The sequence below is a fragment of the Chiloscyllium plagiosum genome, unplaced genomic scaffold (assembly GCF_037043375.1).
Source record: "Chiloscyllium plagiosum isolate Xiang-an unplaced genomic scaffold, Cpla_swu_hap1 HiC_scaffold_14, whole genome shotgun sequence".
Taxonomy (NCBI): Eukaryota; Metazoa; Chordata; class Chondrichthyes; order Orectolobiformes; family Hemiscylliidae; genus Chiloscyllium; species Chiloscyllium plagiosum.
In genome coordinates this window covers 23,908,765-23,930,253 of record NW_028270152.1, presented here as the reverse complement: position 1 = coordinate 23,930,253, position 21,489 = coordinate 23,908,765, and the positions used below count along the sequence as shown (strand labels likewise).

The window sequence follows — 21,489 nt, the reverse complement described above, 5'->3', positions numbered from 1 at the left end:
CCTGGAGGAATTAAATAGAGGAATATGGATCCTGTAAGTGAAGACAGTTTTAGTATGCAAGGGCAAAATGTGTCAGCACAGGTTTGCAGGGCAGAAGGGCCTGTTCCTGTGCTGTATTGTTCTTTGTTCTGATTGTAAAGTCAATGATTACACTGATCACATTACATCAAGCCTAAGAATTAAAATGCAAATGCTAGTGTAGAAACCTGAGTCACTACAGGAGAATGAAAACGTCTGCTATTTTCAGCAACATGCTATCATTTTTATTTATGATACATGCAGTTTTTGTGCCAGTGAGTTGATATCTTAATATCCAAGTAAAATTCAAAATGGTATGGAATTTGGGGCTATTTAAAAGACTTTTACTGATCTCTTAAGCTAGGTATCGCAGGTTTTGTGTGAGTGAATGAAAACTGAAATTAGAAGAATTCTTATTGCTGAGGTGCGCATTATGAAATTTAATAGCAGAAAGGATATTTACAAGATTTGAATTCTTCAAATTCCACTTACTTATTTTAGTTCTGAAGTTCCTGCCAAATAAGGTATTGTATTCCTCACTCTTTAAATATTATTTAGGGACGTCTGGAAGCTGACATAATTTTTGTACTTGATTCAAATAGTTAAACTTATTGGAGAAAGCTAGAGATCAAATAATGGCCAAATTTCAAATTAATCTCCTTCCAAAACCTTTTATACAGCAATATATTAAACATCTGCCACATTTAACAACTTAAATTATATACTTATTCTTCAAGGTAAACAAGGAATATTATGGGTGACATTTTCCAATAATTCTTGTTTGCTTCCCTCTTAACTGCCCTTAAATAGGGTTCCTGGCAATCATGGAAAACCTGGAAAAATCATGACATTTTAATAAAAGATGAAACTTTTTTGACTTTGGACATAGTTCCAAGCTTCTCCAATGTTTTTCTGACATCCCCCCTCTGTAATTACTTTGCATGCTCAGAATCCAGTATAGGTTTTGTCTTCTCGTGCCTCATCCTGCTCATTACAACTGTTGATCAGTTATTTTGGTGCCCTCCAGAACAACAGCAGTAATTGGCTGAGTTGTACGCATCAGATTCCCAAGTACCTCCAACACTGCTCGTGTGAGAGGAGTTATATTTGTTGATGTAAGATTTTTGGTCCTAAAGAGACAGAGAAGGCGCTTTCTTCAGAATGCAAACACAGAAAACTAAAAAGTAATTGGATTGTCTTGGAGTGTCATGGATACTACTTTTAAGAAATGTGCAGGATCTCCATCAAAATATTAAGGGTTTGTCTTCCAGTTTTGAGAATTAAATTTATTGATACTATTTTGAGGAATGGCCATATTTTGATAAGATAAAATTTTGGTGTGAGTGGGAAATTTTTTGGACATCATTTAGTAAATCTGTCTTTCACCATGTATTCGAAATTAGGTCCTTGGCTTTTCCTCCTCTCTTCATGAATTCTTAAAATAACTTTACAAATAATCTGACTGGAAAATTAGATAGAGATATTATAACAATAAAACCACATCAACTGAAAAGTAGCTAAATGGGCACATGTATAAGAGAACAAATGGTAACCAGAATGTTTGGAATAATTTGAATCACCTTTTCAAATAAATAGGATAAACCTATAAGACACAACAGCTGAAAGAATAAATGCTATAACCTCCTCAAGAAAAAGATTCAGATTACCTGTAAATGCATTAATTAGATTAATGGGCAGCATGGTAACTCAGTGATTAGCACTGCTACCTCAGAGCACCAGGGACCCTTGTCTGACTCCACCCTCAGGCTGCCTATGTGTGTTTCCACTGGGTGCTCTGGTTTCCTCCCATAGTCTAAAGATATGCAAGTTAGGTGGATTGGCCATGCTAAATTACGCGTAGTGTCCAGGGATATTCAGGCTAGATGGATTAGCTGTGGGAAATGCAGGGTTACAGGAATAGGGAAGTGGGGTGGAGCGGGTGGGATGCTCTTTGAAGTGTTGGTGTGGGTCTGCTGCCACTCTGTAGGGATTCTATGATTCTAAGTTCTGAAGCAAAGTATTGTTTTCAGTGGACAGATTCATACTGGCTTACTGAACAAGTATAAAGTTAAAAAAATCAAAGAAACCAAAAACATACAATGTTTTGTTGCTGAAACCATAAATATTTCAGAACACTTAATTAGGAGCTGGCTGTAATTCTTCCTTTTAACAGTGGGACTATAAGCTAGATCTGCTGGACCCAGTGACTACTGTAAAGGGAAGCATTTACTTTGCCCTATAATTAAGCCTTTAGGTTATTTTCCTGCTGTTAGTTATGGCCATAGGATTTCATGATGATTACACAGGTCTCCTCCTCTCATGGATTTGCTCTAATTTAGTGCTGAAACTGATCTCCTGATTATATGCTAGTATCTGTGGACAAGATTTTTCAGATTGCAGGATTTCTCTCTCTGCCATCTGAAGAGTTGGCAGCAAACCCAGCCCTGTCCATCACAGCAGCCTGATAGCCATCTGAAGTTCCAAGGAGTTTCAACTAGCAGGAGATGGGACCAATACCCCTCACTTGGACAGAGGTCCCACTTCTGGGAACTGCCTAAGAAACATGCAGGGGCCAGGTCAGCCACATTCTATGTCCTGACATCCAGAACTAGATAAATGCTCGGAATCTCATGGCAGAGTGGGGAGGTGAGCCCCAGGAGAATGGGAAGTGGCTTTGGGACTCTTGATGGAGAGACCAAGGACAGGAAACACCATGGGTAAAAGACTCTAGGGAGGATCAAAAGATGGAAAGACATCCTTTGGGGAAGGCACTCCCTATCACCTTTCTACTAGAGGCCTAAGTAGGGTGACCTGGCGACTTCCCCTGTGCCTCGACTCCTCAAAGTTAAGCCTGCGTGGAAACCAGCACTTCAGTGGTCCCTAAATAGTTAGCGGGGACCCATTGATTTTTTTTCTCAGCCAGTTGTGAAAGTTAGTTAATATTGGGTAGATATTTAACATATAGGACCACTGATTAGAATATTGCCATTTCTAATTTAGAAGTTCAAATTATTTTAGACATCAGGAATGAATCAGTCACCATTTTGCTCTTCTTACAAAGTGTGGCAGCAATGTCCCTTCAATCCTGCAACAAGTGTTCAAAATCAGCCATCAATGGAATAAAGTCTCCTCCATAATAAGTGACTTATCTATAGTGTGCTAGGTGCCTTCCTCTCAGTTATATTATACTTCCGAATTGAGAATAAAGCTAATAATTTGCTTTAAGGAATATTGGCAGATCAAAATCCAATGCATCTTATATTCTTTCATGAAATTCAGATTAATTAAGGATATCTGGTAGGCATGGATGAGTTGGATCAAAGGCTCTGTTTCCAGGCTGTACAACTCTGACTATATGCGGGCACTGCTGATAAGACCAGCATTTGGCATTTGCTGTCCAATCTTAATGATTTAAACTGGGTGGCTTGCTAGGTGATTTCAAATGATCTAGAGTCATTTATTGACCTGACAAGGATGATAGATGATTTCCTTACCCAAAGGGCATTAGTGAACGAGATGGGTTTTTGAGGACAATAATAATTTCATGTACATCATTATGAAGACTAACTTACAATTACACATTTCTTAATTGATATTAAATTCCTCCAGCTGCTCACGTGAGGTTTGAACCTCTGCACCAGAGGATGAGCTTTAGCTTCTGGCATACTAGTTTAGAGACATTACCACTATGCTACAGTGTTCTACTATCTATGCAAAAATGTGTGAAGCCATTCAATCAACAATACAAAAAGAAAAAAGTGATATATTTTTTAAAATCTAACCTTTACATTAAAGCTTTCATCCAGGAGAATGTTTTCTAGTTTAAGGTCACGGTGCACAATTCCTTTCTGTAAGGGATAGACAAACTTCAGAGTTAATCAATTGGAATGGGTTTGTTTGGTTTGATCAGATGTAAAATTTAAAAATCTCAACCCCAAAATCCTACTCACGTTGAAGCTGGACCATTCTGCATTAAACAGAGACAGGAAGGGAGCTGGATAATGAACTTGCTCCTAGCCTACAGGTTCATTATTTAAATATTAAAATAAGTCTGCCTCAGATTTTATCTTCCTTATATTTTTAACCCTGGAATTATGGGTTTCCCAGATCTCAATAAATCCAGCAGTTGAAAGGAACTGTAAACAGCTGCATGCAACAGATAAGTGACTTTTCAGCAAACTCTCATGTTATCCACGCTTCCATATTCTAGTTGCAAATGTTTTGTTTCTGTTGACACAATTATAAGTTGCATGGTTGTATGTGTAGTTATAATTATGCATATTGAGGGGCAGTGGTAGTGTCCCTATCTCTGAGTTAGGAGGCCTGGTTTCAAGTCCCCTACTGAAAAGGGGTGTAATGACATCTCTGAACAAGTTCAATGGAGAGGAGGACAATTATTATACAGTTGGAGTGTGTATTTACAATTTACAATGTTGCATGTATGAATGTGTATTCTTGGATGTATGTATTGCTGTGTTTGCTTATAGCTGTTTACGTTGCTGCTGGAGAATTGTACAGTTTAGGGTGTAGTTATATTGTTGTAATTAAGGCTATGACCATTGCTCTTTCTGGTAACTGCAACATTTGTTGTGGGTGTGCCAATTGTGCTGATCATGCTGATTGTCCATATCAATGGTTGTATATTAAAGCCAAGGTGGGTTTATATGTATGGGTAGGACATTATTATGTAGATCACAGAGGATTATTTTGGTGGTTAGAGAGGCAGGGAACAGACAGATGGAACTATTCCATTGTTCTTCAGTAATCTGGAATTTATATAGTCAGTTGCTATCATCTATCACCTCCAGTTCCATCAATCCTCTGGGCAGCAATATTATTAATATGCAAACAACTATTGATATGACAATGTCAGCAGGCATCATGTGTGGGCACCACACACAAACGGAAAGTCTTTATCAAAATAGTATGGAATTTTTTTTTACCTTATGACAGTAATGAATTGCTGAGACAATTTGCCTGAAAGCTCTGCGTGCTTCATTCTCAGACAGCCTACGATGTTCGTTTACGTAATCATACAATTCGCCATTACTGCAGTAGTCCATTACAATTATAATCTTATCCTTATTTTCAAACACTGCAGAAAAAAAACATAAATGATCACTGAATCTGGAGCACATTGCTTTTTTTTCAGTTTGCTCATGGTACATTGGTGTTGCTGGCTGACCAACATTTATTACCCATCCCGAGTTGCCCTTGAGAAAGTGATAATGAGCTTCCTTCTTGAACCACTACAGTCCACATGCTGTAAGTTGACTCACGCCCTTAGGGAGGACATTCCAGGATTTTGATCCAGTGACAGTGAAGGAACGGCAATATATTTCTAAGTCAGGAAAGTCAGTGACTTAGAAGGGAACTCGCATGTGGATGGTGTTCCCATGTAGCTGCTGCTTTTTATCATCTAATATTATTGACCATAGGAAGGCAACCCACAGGATTTTAAATGTAAACTCCATGTTCATTTCTATGGAATTGTGTTCAAAAACAAAGAATTAGGAGTAGGAGTAGCCATTTGGCCCTTCAAGAGCCTTTGTGCAATTCAAAAAGATTATGGCTGGCTTGACTGTGGCCTCAATTTCACTCTCCTGTCTGACCTCTGTAAACCCCTTGGCAGAGGTGGGTACTGCAGATGCTGGAGATCAGAGTCAAGATTAGAGTGCTGCTGGAAAAGTACAGCAGGTCAGGCAGCGTCTGAGGAGCAGTAATGATGAAGGGCTTTTGCCCGAAATGTCGATTTTCCTGCTCCTCGGATGCTGCCTAACCTGCTGTGCTTTTCCAGCACCACTCTAATCTTGACAGCAATACAATATCACAACAGTCACAGGTATAAATTAAAACTGTCCCTGTAAATTATGACAAGAAGGTAATATTTGCATTTTTGAATCCCATTGGTAGTTAGTAATAGGTTCAGCCCACATGTTGACCGTAATATCTCTCAATTGCATTGATATGTGCAAACCCTTAAAAGCTTACTTTAACTTTTGATGGGTGTGGAAGACAGGCAATAGCAGATTGGTTGTCTATCATTTACCCAGCCTGAATTTCTTTTCTGTTGTAGTTCTGTAGGAACATACAGACAACATGCCACCATCGGTTTTCTAAAAGTTAAAATCTATTATTTTTCTCAGGCCCGCTGACTGATGCTCACAATCTGGGGATCATCGTCACTTCCTGACTGGTAATATGGTAGACTGTGTTGAACAAAATCTTTTGTGTAAAATATTGTGCTGTATGAGTATGAGTCACCCATTAATTCATGATGATACCCACCTTCATAAATGCGTATGATATTAGGGTGGTTAAGAGATGACATGATTTCCATTTCCCGTTGGATGTGGATACGATCCAGTTCCTCTTGAAACTTATCCTTTCGGACAGATTTAATGGCTACCTGTGAACATGAACCCATCAAGAACATCAAGGGATGACCAAAATTTCAGTTCAAAATCACCAAAAGGAAATCAGAGCAAGGGCATATGAAGAATAGGGCTTGGATTAAAGTAATCATTTATTTCAGGCCCTCTGAATAAGCGAAGCTTGTGCTTGGAGATGGAATTATAGAGGCATAGCATCAGAGTCATGCAGCATGGAAAGAGACCCTTCAGTCCATGCTGAAGTTTCCCAAAATGCACTAGTCCTATTTGCCTGCATTTGGCCTATATCCCTCTAAATCTTTCCTAATTATGTACGTGTCCAAATGTTTGGTAATTGTACTTGCTTCCACCACTTCCTCTGACAGTTTGTTTCATATACGCAACACCCACTGGATGAAAAGTTGCCCCTCAGGTCCCTTTTAAGTCTTTCCTTCTCACCTTAACCTGTGCCCTGGAGAAAAAAATTTGGCTGTTCACCTTATCTATGTCTCTCATGATTTAATGAACCTCTATAAGGTTATCCCTTGGCTCCAGGAAAAAAAGTCCCAGCCTATCCTTATAACTCAAATCCTATAGTCCCAACAGCATCCCTGTAAATCTTTTCACAGAATCGTAGAATCCCTACAGTGTGGCAGCAGGCCTTTCAGCCCATTGAGTCCACATCAACCCTATGAAGAGCCCCCCACTCAGACCCAGCCCCCTACCCCTGCAATTATGCATTTCCCATGGTTGACCCACCTAGCTTGCGCATCTTTAGATTGTGGGAGCAAACAAAGCACCCAGAGGAAACCCCACACAGACATGGGGAGAACATGCAAAGTCCACACAGCCACCAGAAAATGGAATTGAACCTGGGTCCCTGTCACTGTGAGGCAACACTGCTAACCACTGAGCCACCATGCTGCCCTGAACTCTCCAGTTTAATAACATCCTTCCTCTAGCAGGGACCAGAATTGTATATAGTTCCTTGGAAGTGGCATTATGGGTACACAGGATAGTGAAGAAGATGTTTGGCATGCTTGCCTCACTGTTCACAGCATTGAGTGCAGTACTCCAAAAGTGGCTTCCCCAGTGTCTTGTACATCTGCAACATGATGTCCCAAGTCCTACACTCAATGCTGTGAACAGTGAGGCAAGCATGCCAAACATCTTCTTCACTATCCTGTGTACCCATAATGCCACTTCCAAGGAACTATATACCTTCACTCCTAGGTCTCTCTATTTGACAGCACTCTCCAGGGCCTTACCGTTTACCGTATATGTCCTGTCCTGGCTGTCTTATCAAAATGCAACACCTCACATTTATCTAAATTAAACCTCCATCTGCTACTCCTCGGCCCATTGGCCCAGCTGATCAAGATCTTGTTGTACTCATAGATAACCTAATTCCACTGTACCACCAATTTCGGTGTCATCTGCAAACTAACTTACCATGCCTCCTATATTCTCATCTAAATTGTTTATATAAATGACAAACAACAGTGGACCTAGCACGGATCCCTGCACACAATGCTGGACACAGACTTCCAGTCTGAATACAGCCCTCTACCACCACCCTCAGTCTCCTATTATCAAGCTACTTTTGTATCCAATTAGCTACCTCTCCCTGGATCCCATGTGCTCTAACCTTACAAACCAGTCTACCATGCAAAATCTTATTGAAGGCCTTATTAAAGTCCATGCATACTAGAATTGCTCGTGCTTTTGCCCCTACACCTATTAGAGTAGAGCTTAGCAAAATGAGATTTAGGACTCTGGATGGGATCATGAGGTAAAATGTTAGGCTTGTAGGCTCCTGAGGCAGTATTGGCCATAATGGAGCCCTGATTGAGGGTCTAAGATCTATGTTTCCACTGTAACACAGTGATTGTCTGTCAGGCCCTGGTCACTTCACAGTTCTGATTGAGGAGTTACAACATTTTCAAGCCTTGCATAAGGGTTACAATAGGACAAGGTTTGTGAAGCACTGTATTAAAGAATATTTTGTGAATACATTGTTTCATTAAACAGAAAGAGCAGCTCAAAAACTTTGGGCAATAGTGTTGATCAGTGTTAATCAATGAGGAAGAATCTCAACTGAGCGTAAAGGGCTATTTGATTCCAAAGTGCACAAGTAGCCATGTTTATGAGACATTGTGTTTTCACTGGTAAACTATGTAAATGCTTAAATACTCATAGAACATAGAAGAATACAGCGCAGTACAGGCCCTTTGGCCCTCGATGTTGCGCCGATCCAAGCCCACCTAACCTATACTAACCCACTATCCTCCATATACCTATCCAATGCCCGCTTAAATGCCCATAAAGAGGGAGAGTCCACCACTGCTACTGGCAGGGCATTCCATGAACTTACGACTCGCTGAGTGAAGAACCTACACCTAACTTCAATCCTATATCTACCCCCCCTTAATTTAAAGCTATGCCCCCTTGTAATACCCGACTCCATACGCGGGAAAAGGTTCACACTGTCAACCCTATCTAACCCCCTAATCATCTTGTACACCTCAATCAAGTCACCCCTAAACCTTCTTTTCTCTAATGAAAACAGCCCCAAGTGTCTCAGTCTTTCCTCATACGATCTTCCTTCCATACCAGGCAACATCCTGGTAAACCTCCTCTGCACCCGTTCCAGTGCCTCCACGTCCTTCCTATAGTATGGCGACCAAAACTGCACACAATATTCCAGATGCGGCCGCACCAGAGTCTTATACAACTGCATCATGACCTCAGGACTCCGGAACTCAATTCCTCTACCAATAAAAGCCAGTACGCCATATGCCTTCCTCACCGCACTATTTACCTGGGTGGCAACTTTCAGAGATCTGTGTACATGGACACCAAGATCCCTCTGCTCATCCACACTACCAAGTATCCGACCATTAGCCCAGTACCCCATCTTTTTGTTATTCTTCCCAAAGTGAATCACCTCACACTTAGCTACATTGAATTCCATTTGCCACCTTTCTGCCCAGCTCTGCAGCTTCTCTATATCCTGCTGTAACCTGCCACATCCTTCCTCACTATCAACAACTCCTCCGACTTTCGTATCATCCGCAAACTTGCTCACCCAACCTTCTAACCCCTCTTCCAGGTCATTTATAAAAATGACAAACAGCAATGGTCCCAAAACAGATCCTTGCGGAACACCGCTAGTGACGGCACTCCATGAAGAAACTTTGCCATCAACTACTACCCTCTGTCTTCTTCCATCCAGCCAATTCCTAATCCAAACCTCCAACTCACCCTCAATGCCATATCTCCGTATTTTCTGCAGTAGCCTACCATGGGGAACCTTATCAAACGCCTTACTAAAATCCATATATACCACATCTACCGCTTTCCCCTCATCAACCTCCTTCGTCACCTTTTCAAAGAATTCAATAAGGTTTGTGAGGCACGACCTGCCCTTCACAAAACCATGCTGACTATCCTTGATCACATTATTCCTATCCAGATGTGCATAAATCCTATCCCTTACAATTCTCTCTAAGACTTTGCCCACAACAGAAGTGAGACTCACCGGCCTATAGTTACTAGACCGGCCTATAGTTACCCTTTGGGGCTAAGATCTGCTGGTCGAAGATCGTAGTGGCATCAGACCATATTTTTAATATTCCCTCAGGTTTTGGTATTTCCAGTGACATTTGAGATGCTTTTATAATTTGCTTGAAAAACAAGCAAGGATATTTTGCTTGAATTGTTCTTTCTAAGAACTAAAGGAAATCAACCTCATTTTGTCTGAGTGTCAATTCTTCATTTGTACCCATGCACAAACATCTATTGTAATGTAGCACATTACTAAAGCATGTGGAATGTGCATTTACTAAAGCACAAGGAGTGCTTGGTTTCTTTGGGATGCTGTTCCTAGCTCCTCTTTATTTGTTTGACAGAACTGAAGCGTTCCAAATTCTGATTTAGTGCTGTCATTTTGAATTTTTTCTTTGGTCCAGTCAAGTTTCATGGAAGGAGATAAAAAGGACTCAGACTCTTTATCACTGTCAGACACAATTCATAGTCTCAAGCAAGATAACATTGTTTTCAATAGGACTTCACAGATTTCTGATAAGTTTTATCAGACAGTGTGTGGTGTTAGACCATTCCAGTTTATTTTTATTCACAAAGTTATCTATTGAGCAAAAGGTCAAAACGTGCAACTCTACAATTTCAGAAATGTAGAAGGATTATTTAAAGAATACCTCACTTCAGGAATGTTTGCAGATGGCATTGCTGCATTTCAGAGTGTTGGAGGTCGTGAACAGCGTATGTTCAGCACCAATACTCAAAGTCTCAAATAAGTTTTGACAAATGGTGAAAAGTAACTGTAAATATAAGACTCTCTTTTGACTTAATGGACGTTTCCACAATTACCGTGCACTCAATATACCCGACAATAACTTAATGAATGTCTCTACAATTACTGTGTAAGCAGTACTGTCAGACACTTATCTTTATAATCTGCTGCTTTTCTGGAGCCTTCTGCTGCACTATTTTTTGAAGGTTTACTTATTCTAATGCTTAGTATCTTAGATTTCTCTTGCAAAACAATGTTCCCCCATCAACTTGCTATGTCCATGAATAAATCTGAAAAAGATCATTTCGCTTTTAAATGTAAAGAGTGGCTCAGTTCTTGGCATTTTTAACTCTTATTTACTCATCTTCTGTCTTTCCTATCAAACCTTTACTAGACAATACAACTTGCTGTTCTTCATTGCCTCTGCTTACTTAGCTCTTTCGTGAGTTTCCTTATCTTGCTTCAATTCTCAGTTCCTTTGCCCACTTTAACACACCTCTCTTATAAACTTGCTTTCTGTCAACTCCACATATATGATGAAATGTATAATTTAAATACAAGTCAAAAAATATGCATGTATTAATAATGTTATTAATGTACAAGTATTCAATATGTACTGTTGAATTTTCTAGATTTGCTATTTTAATGAGATATGAACCAATTTAATATAAACAAATTGTAGTTTCACAAGCTTTGTGCAAAAAGAAGATTAAATTAGCTGCAGCTAATAGTGAAGTATTGGGCTGATATCAAATCATCTGTCTATTTTACATGATACTCAAATTCCTCTTCCATTAAATTGACCAATCCCATTGCCAGTGTGCTTCAAATGAGAACACAACCCTTTGTATTTTGCTGTACATTAAGTTACTACATATTTCATTTACATCATATTTGACTGTGATTTAATTGTTATGCTTTCAAAGAGCTAGATGGGGAGAGGCTATAGAATGATTCAAATAGAATGATGTAAAAATTTAAAAATCGAAAGACCTGCAGATGCTGTAAATCAGAAACAAAAACAGAAATTGTTTGAAAAGCTCGGCAAGTTTGAGTGAAGTAATGGGCTGGTATCAAATCACTTGTTTACTTTACATTACATGTGAAGTTCTTTTCCATTAAATTGACCAATCCCATCATCTGTTCTGAGGAAGGGCTATTCGACCTGAAACATTAACTCTGATTTCTCTCCAGAGTCATAGAGATGTACAGCATGGAAACAGACCCTTCGTTCCAACTTGTCCATGCTGACCAGATATCCAACCCAATCTAGTCCCACCTGCCTTTTTGGCTAAGATCATGTGTAGTTCAGAGATCATGTAAATTTCATTTGAGATGTTGAAAACCAGGAGCCAATTTAGACAAATGAGCACAGGGATGCTGAATAACTCAGATCTGGGTGGGATAGAATATGAACAATTAAGGTTTTGAATGAGTGCAGAGAATAAAGAATGGAACCAGCCAAAATGACACTGGAATAAACGACTTGCAATTATCTAATACCTTATATGACCTCAGGGGATCACAAAGTGTTTTACATTTGATGATGGACTTCTAAAGTGTATTATTTCTTGTAATGAATATTTACACCTGGAAGTGATTTTTTAATATATTTTCACCATTGAACTCAACTATTACTGTATTACGACAAGTGGTTATGGCTCATCCAGAGTATGGATGTTTCTTGCAGAGGTAACAGTAATGACATTAATGGGACCACAGTGTAGCGAGATCACAGGTCAAGCAGATGAACATAAGGAAAAGATCGTTCAAAGGCGCCAGCACAGCAGTGAAATTATTGGACAGTATGTAAGGGGATTTGACATAACTATTAAAAATACTGCAAAGAGAAGTTGCTGAATAGAGGCTGAGGGAAGGAAGAATAGAATAAAAAAACTTTTGAGGTGATAATCTAGAGAAATTAATTAGGATTTTAAAGGTAAATCAAAAGGTGGAATATGCTCAGGTGTTTGAGTGAGAGTAAAATGTCAAAGGAGTCTGGGAGAGATCAAGTTGTGACTTGGTGTTGGAAGGCATTTAGAAACGGTTAAAAATCGCACCACACCAGGTTATAGTCCAACAGTTTTATTTGGAAGTACGAGTGCTGCACTGAAAGCTTGTATTTCTAAATAAACTTGTTGAACTAAACGTGGTGTTGTGTGATTTTTAACTTTGTCCATCCCAGTCCAACACTGGCACTTCCACATCACATTTAGAAACTGTGGTAGACAGGTCATTGTGTTCTATAGAACATTGTACAAGATGGTTTATCTTGCTTGTAGTCGTCTTTATGACAGGGAAAATATCAGTCCTTTCCAAACATTATCAAAACACCAGTCTCAGAATACACAACTGAGCTATTGTAATTACAAAATTTCTGCTCCTGGACATTTACATTTTCTTGCATTCAAAATATATGGCCTACTATGACTGTATACTACTTATTCTTTTCTGACCTTATAGTTTTGCCCAGAGTCATAGGCGTAGCATTGTTGTGTTTCTAAAGGATCTGTAGCATAATTTACTTTGACATCATTTGACTTTGTAGAACGTGTGAAACATTAAAGGCTTTGTGTTTATTCCAATGGAAATGTTCTTTTTGACATCTTGTTTAGATAATTTAATCTGTTTCTTTATCGGAAGTTCCTCATCATTTGCACATTTCTCAATACCACCCTCAGAACACGCAAGCCACAGATTAACCATTTTCAGAATTTCTTTTCACTTCAATGAAACCAATGTTCTTGTTCTAATTCCTGACTTGAGCCACGTGCCTCAAGCTGGTAGAAGATTAATGACAGTAGACAGACTGGGGGTGAGTACTGGGGGGAGTTCTGTACTACTAAATCCTTTCATTCTCATGTGCTTACACAGATAGTTTTTCTCTGCACAGCAACAATGACTGCAGACAGAAATTAACACAAGAATCATTGGAGGTTTTTCTGAGGAGAATAGTTTAGTATATATTGTTCAGCAGTATCTTACTTCCAGTTGCTGTGGTTTCAACATTTCATCATGTTACAGTAACACATTTTGTTAGGCACTAAGAGCACTCACTTATATTAGGAAAAAGAATTAACGTAGTAATTGTCATCAGTATTAGAAATAGGAAATTTTGACCCGAGGTTTAAAACAAGTAAAAATCATGATTCAAGTTTTCTGACAAAGTTTTGTATTTCCCTTTTAATAATAAAATGCTTCCAGTTTTAATCTTTTGGGAACTGTATTTTATCCTTTGGACCATATATATTTCCATTTTCATTGTGTCATCTTCATCATTATTGGTTATTGATAAACAGGGCAGGCTGCAAATGCTCATGCTGTTTTTTTTTTAATTCTGGTTATCAGATTGGTAGGTAACCATGCAATGGCCATGTTAGGTTGGCTGGTTTGTATCATAATTCTGAGATGCCAGTGTTGGACCGGGGTGTACAAAGTTAAAAATTACACAACACCAGGTTATAGTCCAACAGGTTTACTTGGAAGCACTAGCTTTCGGAGTGCTGCTCCTTCACCAGGTGGTTGTGGAGCATAAGATCGTAAGACACAGAATTTATAGCAAAAGTTTACAGTGTGATGTAACTGAAATTATATATTGGAAAAGACCTCGATTGTTTGTTAAGTCTCTCATCTTTTAGAATGACCATGTTGGTTTCAGTTCTTTCATATGTAAATTGCAAAATTTTTTTAAAAGTTACATTCTCAAGTGAACTTTAACAATTGGTGTCATATCGGCCTAAATAATGCATTTAAGGTGTGAGCTGCCTTGTGTGAGACTGTCTGTGCCACAATGTTCAGACTGATTCTAGTCTAAAAAATGTATTTACAGAATCTTACATGGATTCATGCAGTTGTTGAGCAAAGTAAAATATAATTCTGCAAGTACAAATGTGTATATATGTGCATATGGGTGTGTATGGGGGGAGGTGGGGGGAATGGGGTGGGGGTTATAAGTGTCTGTGAAAGAGTGTGTGTATGTGTGTGAGTTTGTGAGAAGGTGCGTGCATCAGTACAGGCAACAACGAAATGTGGCTCACAGCCAAGTTCGGTTCCCTTGGGGATGGCCTCAACCGGGACTTTGGGTTCATGTCACACTACAAGTGACTCCATTGCACGATACACACAGACAGATGCACGCACGCACGCACACACACACACACATGCACACACATACTCCTACAGACCCATACACTCACACAGACCCTCTCTCATACACACACTCCCACACTCACACACGCACCCTCTCACAGATTTATACCCCTTTACACTCACACACATACACACACTCTTTCACAGACACTCAACCTCCAAACCCCCATACACACTAACCACCCCAACACACACACACATATACACATAAAAGTTTGTGGAGTGAATTTGTACTTGCAGAATTACATTTTACTTTGCTCAAAAACTGCATGAATCCATGTAAGATTCTGTAATCCACTTTTTAGACTAGAATCAGTCTGAACATTGTGGCACAGACAGTCTCACACAAGGCAGCTCACACCTTAAGTGCATTATCCGGGCTGACATGACATTGTGAAAGTTCACTTGAGCTTGTACCTTTTAAAAAGTTTTTGCGATTTATATATGAAAGAACTGAAACCAACATGGTCATTCTAAAAGATAAGAGACTTAACAAACAATCCCGGTCTTTTTCAATATATAATTTCAGTTACATCACACTGTAAACTTTTGCTATAAATTCTTACGATCTTACACTCCACAACCACCTGAACGGGCAGTGCTCCGAAAGCTAATGCTTCCAAATAAACCTGTTGGACTATAACCTGGTGTTGTGTGATTTTTAACTTTGTATCATAATGACCTTGTAATAAACATACCTCCAGTAATGAAGGTGAACTTACAGGACTTACAAATCTAAACTGATCGATATCTGGGATGCACTGTCTACTTCCTGTTCATGTGCAAATGGAGAAATTTTCACTTTGCTCCATGTGTAATGAAATAGCTGTCCTAATATAGGGGACAACATTTTGGAATAGAACATAAAAACATGAGAAATAGGAGCAGGAGTAGGCCACCTGGCCATGCTAGCCTCTTTTCTTGGCCTCAGCTCCACCTACCAACCCTCTCACTTTAATTCTTGTACTGTTTAAAAATTAACAATCTTAGCTTTAAAAATATTTACGAAGGCAGCCTCAACTACTTAATTGGACAGTAAATTCCACAAATTTACACCTTCTGGGTGAAGAGGTTCCTTCTCAGTTTGGTCCTAAATCTGCTCCCTCTAATCTTGAGGCTATGCCCTCTTGTCCTAGTTTCACTTGCCGTGGAAACATCTTCTCTACTTCTATCCTATCTATGCCCTTCATAATTTTATATGTTTCTATAAGATCCCTAAATTCTTCTAAATTCCAATGAATATAATCCCAGTCTCCTCAGTCCCTCCTCATAAGCCAACCCCATCAACTCCAGAATCAACCTAGTGAACCTCATCTGCATCTCCTCTAGTGCCAGTATATCCTTTCTCAAGTGAAGAGACCAAAAGTGCATGCAGTATTCCAAAGTGTGGGCTCATCAGCACCTATTCAGGGCTTTTAAACTCAATCCCTTTAGCAATGAAGGACAACGTTCCATTTGCCATCTTAATTACCTGTTGTACCGACAGACTAACCTTCTGTGATTCATGCAGAAGGATATCAAGGCCCCTCTGCACATCAGCATGCTGCAGTTTTTACCATTCGAATAATAGCCCTTTTTACTGTTATTCTTACCAAAATGGATGACTTCACATTTATTAACATTGTATTCCATCTGCCAAACCTTTGCTCACTCACTATCTATGTCCCTTTGCAATGTTTCACAATCCTCTGCACACTTTGCTCTACCATTCATCTTAATGTCATCTGCAAGCTTTGACATACTGCACATGCTCCCCAACTACAAATCATCTATGTAAATTGTGAATAATTGCAGTCCCAACACTGATCTCTGAAGCACACTATTAGTCACTGTTTGCCAACCAGAAAAGCATTCTTTGCTTCCTATTAGTTAACCAATGCTCTATCCATGTAAATACATTGCTCGTCACGCCTTGCATCTCTATCTGATGCAGCAGCCTTTTGTGCGGCACTTTATTCAATGACTTTTGGAAATCTTGGTACGTCACATCTACTGGGTTCCCATTGTCCATCGTGCTCATAATGTTTTCAAAAAACTCCAGTAGATTAATTAAGCATGACCTGCCCTTCATGAACCCTTCTGCATCTGACCAACAGGATAATTTCTAACTAGACGACTTGTTATTTCTTCCTTGATAATAGACTCAAGCATTTTCCCTTTAGACAAGTTAAGCTAACAGGTCTATAATTCTCCATCTTTTGTGCACCTCTGTTTTTAAACAGTGGTGTCACATTTGTTGTTTTCCAATCTGCTGGAACTGTCCCAGAATGCAGTGAATTTTGGAAAATGACCACAAGTGCATTTGCTATTTCTCCCACCATCTCTTTTAGTACCCTAAGATGCATTCTGTTAGGACCAGGAGACTTGTCTATCCTTAGCTCCATTAGCTTTCCCAACGCTACCTCTTTCATGATAATGATTATTTCCAGGTCCTCATCTACCTTCATCTCTTTGTCAATTACTGGCATGTTATTTGTATCCTCCATTGTGAAGAGCGACACAAAATACCCGTTCAATGCCTTGGCCATTTCCTCATGTCCCATTACTAAATCCCCCTTCTCATCCTCTAAAGGGTCAAGGTTTACTTTAGCCACTCTTTTTCGTCTTATATATTAATAGAAAATTTGCTATCTGTCTTTATTTTCTGAGCTACTTTATTCTCATAATATATCTTAATTTTCTTTATTGCTTTTTTAGTGCCTTTCTGTTGACCTTTAAAACTTGCCCAATTTTTTAGTTTCCCGCCAATCTTGGCCACTTTGTATGCCCTCTCTTTCAATCTGATAGCCTCCCTTATTTCTTTAAACACCCATGGCAAGTTACCCTTTTTTCCTACAGTCCTTCCTGTCCACTAGTATATACTTTTGCTGCGTACTTTGAAAAATTGCTTTGAAAGTACTCCCCTGTTCATCAACTATCCCACCATAAAGTTGAGAGTGTAGTGCTGGAAAAGCACAGCAGGTCAGGCAGCATCCAATAAGCAGGAGAATCAACGTTTCGGGCATAAGCCATTATTCTGGAACAAGGCTTGTGGGTCGGGGCTAAGAGATAAATGGGAGGGAGTGGGGTTTGGGGGAAGGTAGCTGAGAAAACGATAGGTGGATGAAGGTGATAGGTCAGAGTGGGGAGTGATGGACAGGTCCGGAGGACGGTGCCGAGTTGGAGGCTTGGGACTGGGATAATGTGGGGGGAGGGGAAATGAGGAAGTTGTTGAAATCCACATTTAGCCTGTGTAGTCGCAGGGTCCCAAGGCAGAAAATGAGGCGTTCCTCCTCCAGGCGTTGTGTGGTAACCATTTGGTGGTGGAGGAGGCCCAGGACCTTGACGGAGTGAGAAAGAGAGTTGAAGTGTTCAGCCATGGGGCAGTGGGGTTGGTGACTTCGGGTGTCCCAGAGATGTTCTCTGAAACAATCCATAAGAAGACGTCCTGTCTCCCTGATGTAGAGGAGACCACACCAAGTGCAACTGATGCAGTAGATGACAATGGTAGAGGTACAGGTAAATTTCTGACAGATATGGAAGGATCCCTTGGGGCCTTGGATGGAGGTGAGGGGAGTGGTGTGGGCACAGGTTTTGCATTTCCTATGGTGGCAGGGAAAGGTGCCAGGAGTGGGGTGTGGTCTGGTGGGGGATGTGGACCTGATGAGGGAGTTGCGGAGGGAATGGTCTCTTCGGAACGCTGATAGGGGTGGGGAGGGAAATATATCTCTGGTGGTGGGGTCCGGTTGGAGGTGGCGGAGGATGATGTATTGTATGTGGAGGTTGGTGGAGTGGAAGGTGAGGACCGGGGGGGGTTCTGTCCTTGTTGCTTTGGGACGGTTGTGGTTCAAGGGCTGTGGTACATGAAGTGGAGGAGATGCGTTGGAGGGCATCGTCAACCGCGTGGGAAGGGAAGTTGCGATCGTGAAAGAAGAAGACCATCCTTCCTTTGGAGGGGCATGGATAGGATAAATAGACAAACTATTTTCCCTGGGGTCGGGGAGTCCAGAACTAGAGGGCATAGGTTTAGGGTGAGAGGGGAAAGATATAAAAGAGACCTAAGGGACAACTTTTTCACGCAGAGGGTGGTACGTGAACGGAATGAGCTGCCAGAGGATGTGTTGGAGGCTGGTACAATTGCAACATTTAAGAGGCATGTGGATGGGTATATGAATAGGAAGGGTTTGGAGGGATATGGGCCGAGCGCTGTCAGGTAGGACTAGATTGGGTTGGGATATCTGATCGGCATGGATGGGTTGGACCGAAGGGTCTGTTTCCATGCTGTACATCTCTATGACTCTATGTAGAAAATGGCCCCCTTCTTGCACGATTGTAACTTCCCTTCCCACATAGTTGACGATGCCCTCCATCGCATTTCCTCCACTTCACACACCACAGTCCTTGAACCCCACCCTTCCCAATGCAACAAGGATAGAGCCCCATGGTTCTCACCTTCTACCCCACCAATCTGCCCATACCACTTCTGGCATGTCCGCCACCTCCAAACGGATACCACCACCAGAGATACGTTTCCCTCCCCACCCCTATCAGCTTTCCAAAAAGACCATTTCCTCCACAATTCCCTCGTCAGGTCCACACCTCTCACCAGCCCCTACCCAACTCCAGGCACCTTTCCCCATCGCATCAGGAAGTGCAAAACCTGCGCCCACACTACTGCCCTCACCTCCATCCAAAGCCCCAAGGGATCCTTCCACACCTGTACCTCTACCAATGTCATCTACAGCATCCATTACACCCAGTCTGGTCTCCTCTACATCGGGAAGACAGGGCGCCTTCTTGCAGATCATTTCAGAGAACATCTCTGAGACACCCACACCCATCAACCCCACTGCTCCATAGCTGAACGCTTCAACTCCCCCTCCCACTCCATCAAGGACATCCAAGTCCTGGGCCTCCTCCACTGCCAAACCGTTACCACCCGATGCTTGGAGGAAGAACGCCTTTGGATCCTGCAACCACACAGGATAAATGTGGGTTTCAACACTTCCTCATTTCCCCTCCCCCCACATTATCACAGTCCGAAGCCTCCAACTCGGCACCGCCTTCCGGACCTGTCCATCACTCCTCCCTCTGACCTATCACCTTCTCCATCACCTTCATCCACTTATCGCTTTCTCAGCTACCTTCGCCCAAACCCCAGTCCCAACCCACAAGCCTCATTCCTGATGAGAGGCTTATGCCCGAAACGTCGATTCTCCTGCTCATCGGATGCTGCCTGACCTGCTGTGCTTTTCTAGCACTACACTCTCAACCCTGATCCCCAGCATCTGCAGTCCTCACTTTCTCCTATCCCACCATAAAGTCTTTGCTTCCAGTCTACTTTAGCCATCTCCTCCCTCATCCTATTGTAGTCCCCTTTGTTTAAGCACAGGACCCTGGTATTGGATTTCATCTTCACACTTTCCATTTGTATTCTAAATTCAACCATACTGTGATCGCTCCTTCTAAGAGGATCCCTGACTATGACATCATTAATTATTCCTGTCTCATTACACAGGACCAGCTCTAGGATAGCTTGCTCCCTCGTTGGTTCCATTACACACTGTTCAAGAAAACTATCATGGATAGATTCAATAAACTCCTCCTCAAGGCTACCCTGACCAACCTGGTTCTACCAATCGATTAGATTAAAATCCCCCATGATAACGACAGTATCATTTTTACAGGCATTAGTTAATTCTTTGTTTATAGTCCACCCCAATGTGATATTATTTGGTAGCAGGGAAGAAATTATGGTCAGGGAATCCAAAGGGTGGGATTCTCTGAACGTTGTAGAGTTTCTTTGCAGCCACAATTAAGCAACTTTTGTGAAACAAAGACAGAAAGTGGTTAAGAAACTCAGCAAGTCTGGCAGCATCCATGGAAAAAAAATCAGAGCTAACATTTCCACACCAGTTTTTAAAAGAAGAGTCGCTGGACTTGAAACAAAAACTCTGTTTTTCTCTTCATAGATGCTGCCAGACCTGCTGAGTTTCTCCATCACTTTTTCAGACCTCCAGCATCGACAGTTCTTTGCTTGACTTAAGTAACTTTTGTGTTTGTGGGTAGACATCACCAGTGATGTGAGTTGAATACGGTGAAAGGAGTCAGATGGAAATCACTTGGGGGATAGTCAGAGATCGGGGAAGATTGTGGACTGTGATGTTGAGGTTTGGTGATAACTGGTATGTTGGGGAAATTATAAAGCTGAATAGAACATTTACACCTAAGCTTGTTCTGCCAGGACGGAATTCTCATGCTCCGACAGCCTGCTACAAAAAAAGCATTTGCCTTATGGATCACACCCTTTTTGCCACTTTGTCACTGGGTGTTGCATGGCCCAGCAAATGAATCAGGCATGGGTTTAGAACAGAAACAATGCTAAATTAGAGGCTTCCTTAAAGGCTTTCAATGACAGGCACATCTTTTAAGAATGGGTTGGTTGAGCCTCCCCTTCTTCCACTCGACTTCCATTAGAATCATTGTAGGCTTAAGAGACAGATTGAACTCCTGTTTCAGATTCTTAACTTACTCTTGATCAGATTTATAGTTTCCTTGAAATAGTACAAATCAGAAATCAGCCACCACTCCTTATTGTAGTGATTGGAATGAGGTCAGTCAGTCAGTTAGACCTCATAGAATATGAGTTCCATGACTTGG

The 21,489-nt window shown here is 40.9% G+C and overlaps 1 protein-coding gene across 1 annotated transcript in view; it reads right to left on the bottom strand.

Moving 5' to 3' along the window:
• LOC122558899 (NUAK family SNF1-like kinase 1) overlaps nt 1-21,489 on the bottom strand; it is a 43,746-nt gene that overhangs the window by 7,353 nt on the left and 14,904 nt on the right. The window contains exons 2-4 of the mRNA XM_043707829.2: nt 6,307-6,427; nt 4,962-5,113; nt 3,801-3,866 (exon numbers count right to left, since the gene is read on the bottom strand). Coding sequence (XP_043563764.1) covers nt 3,801-3,866; nt 4,962-5,113; nt 6,307-6,427 — 339 coding nt within the window. The remainder of the gene's footprint in view (nt 1-3,800; nt 3,867-4,961; nt 5,114-6,306; nt 6,428-21,489) is intronic.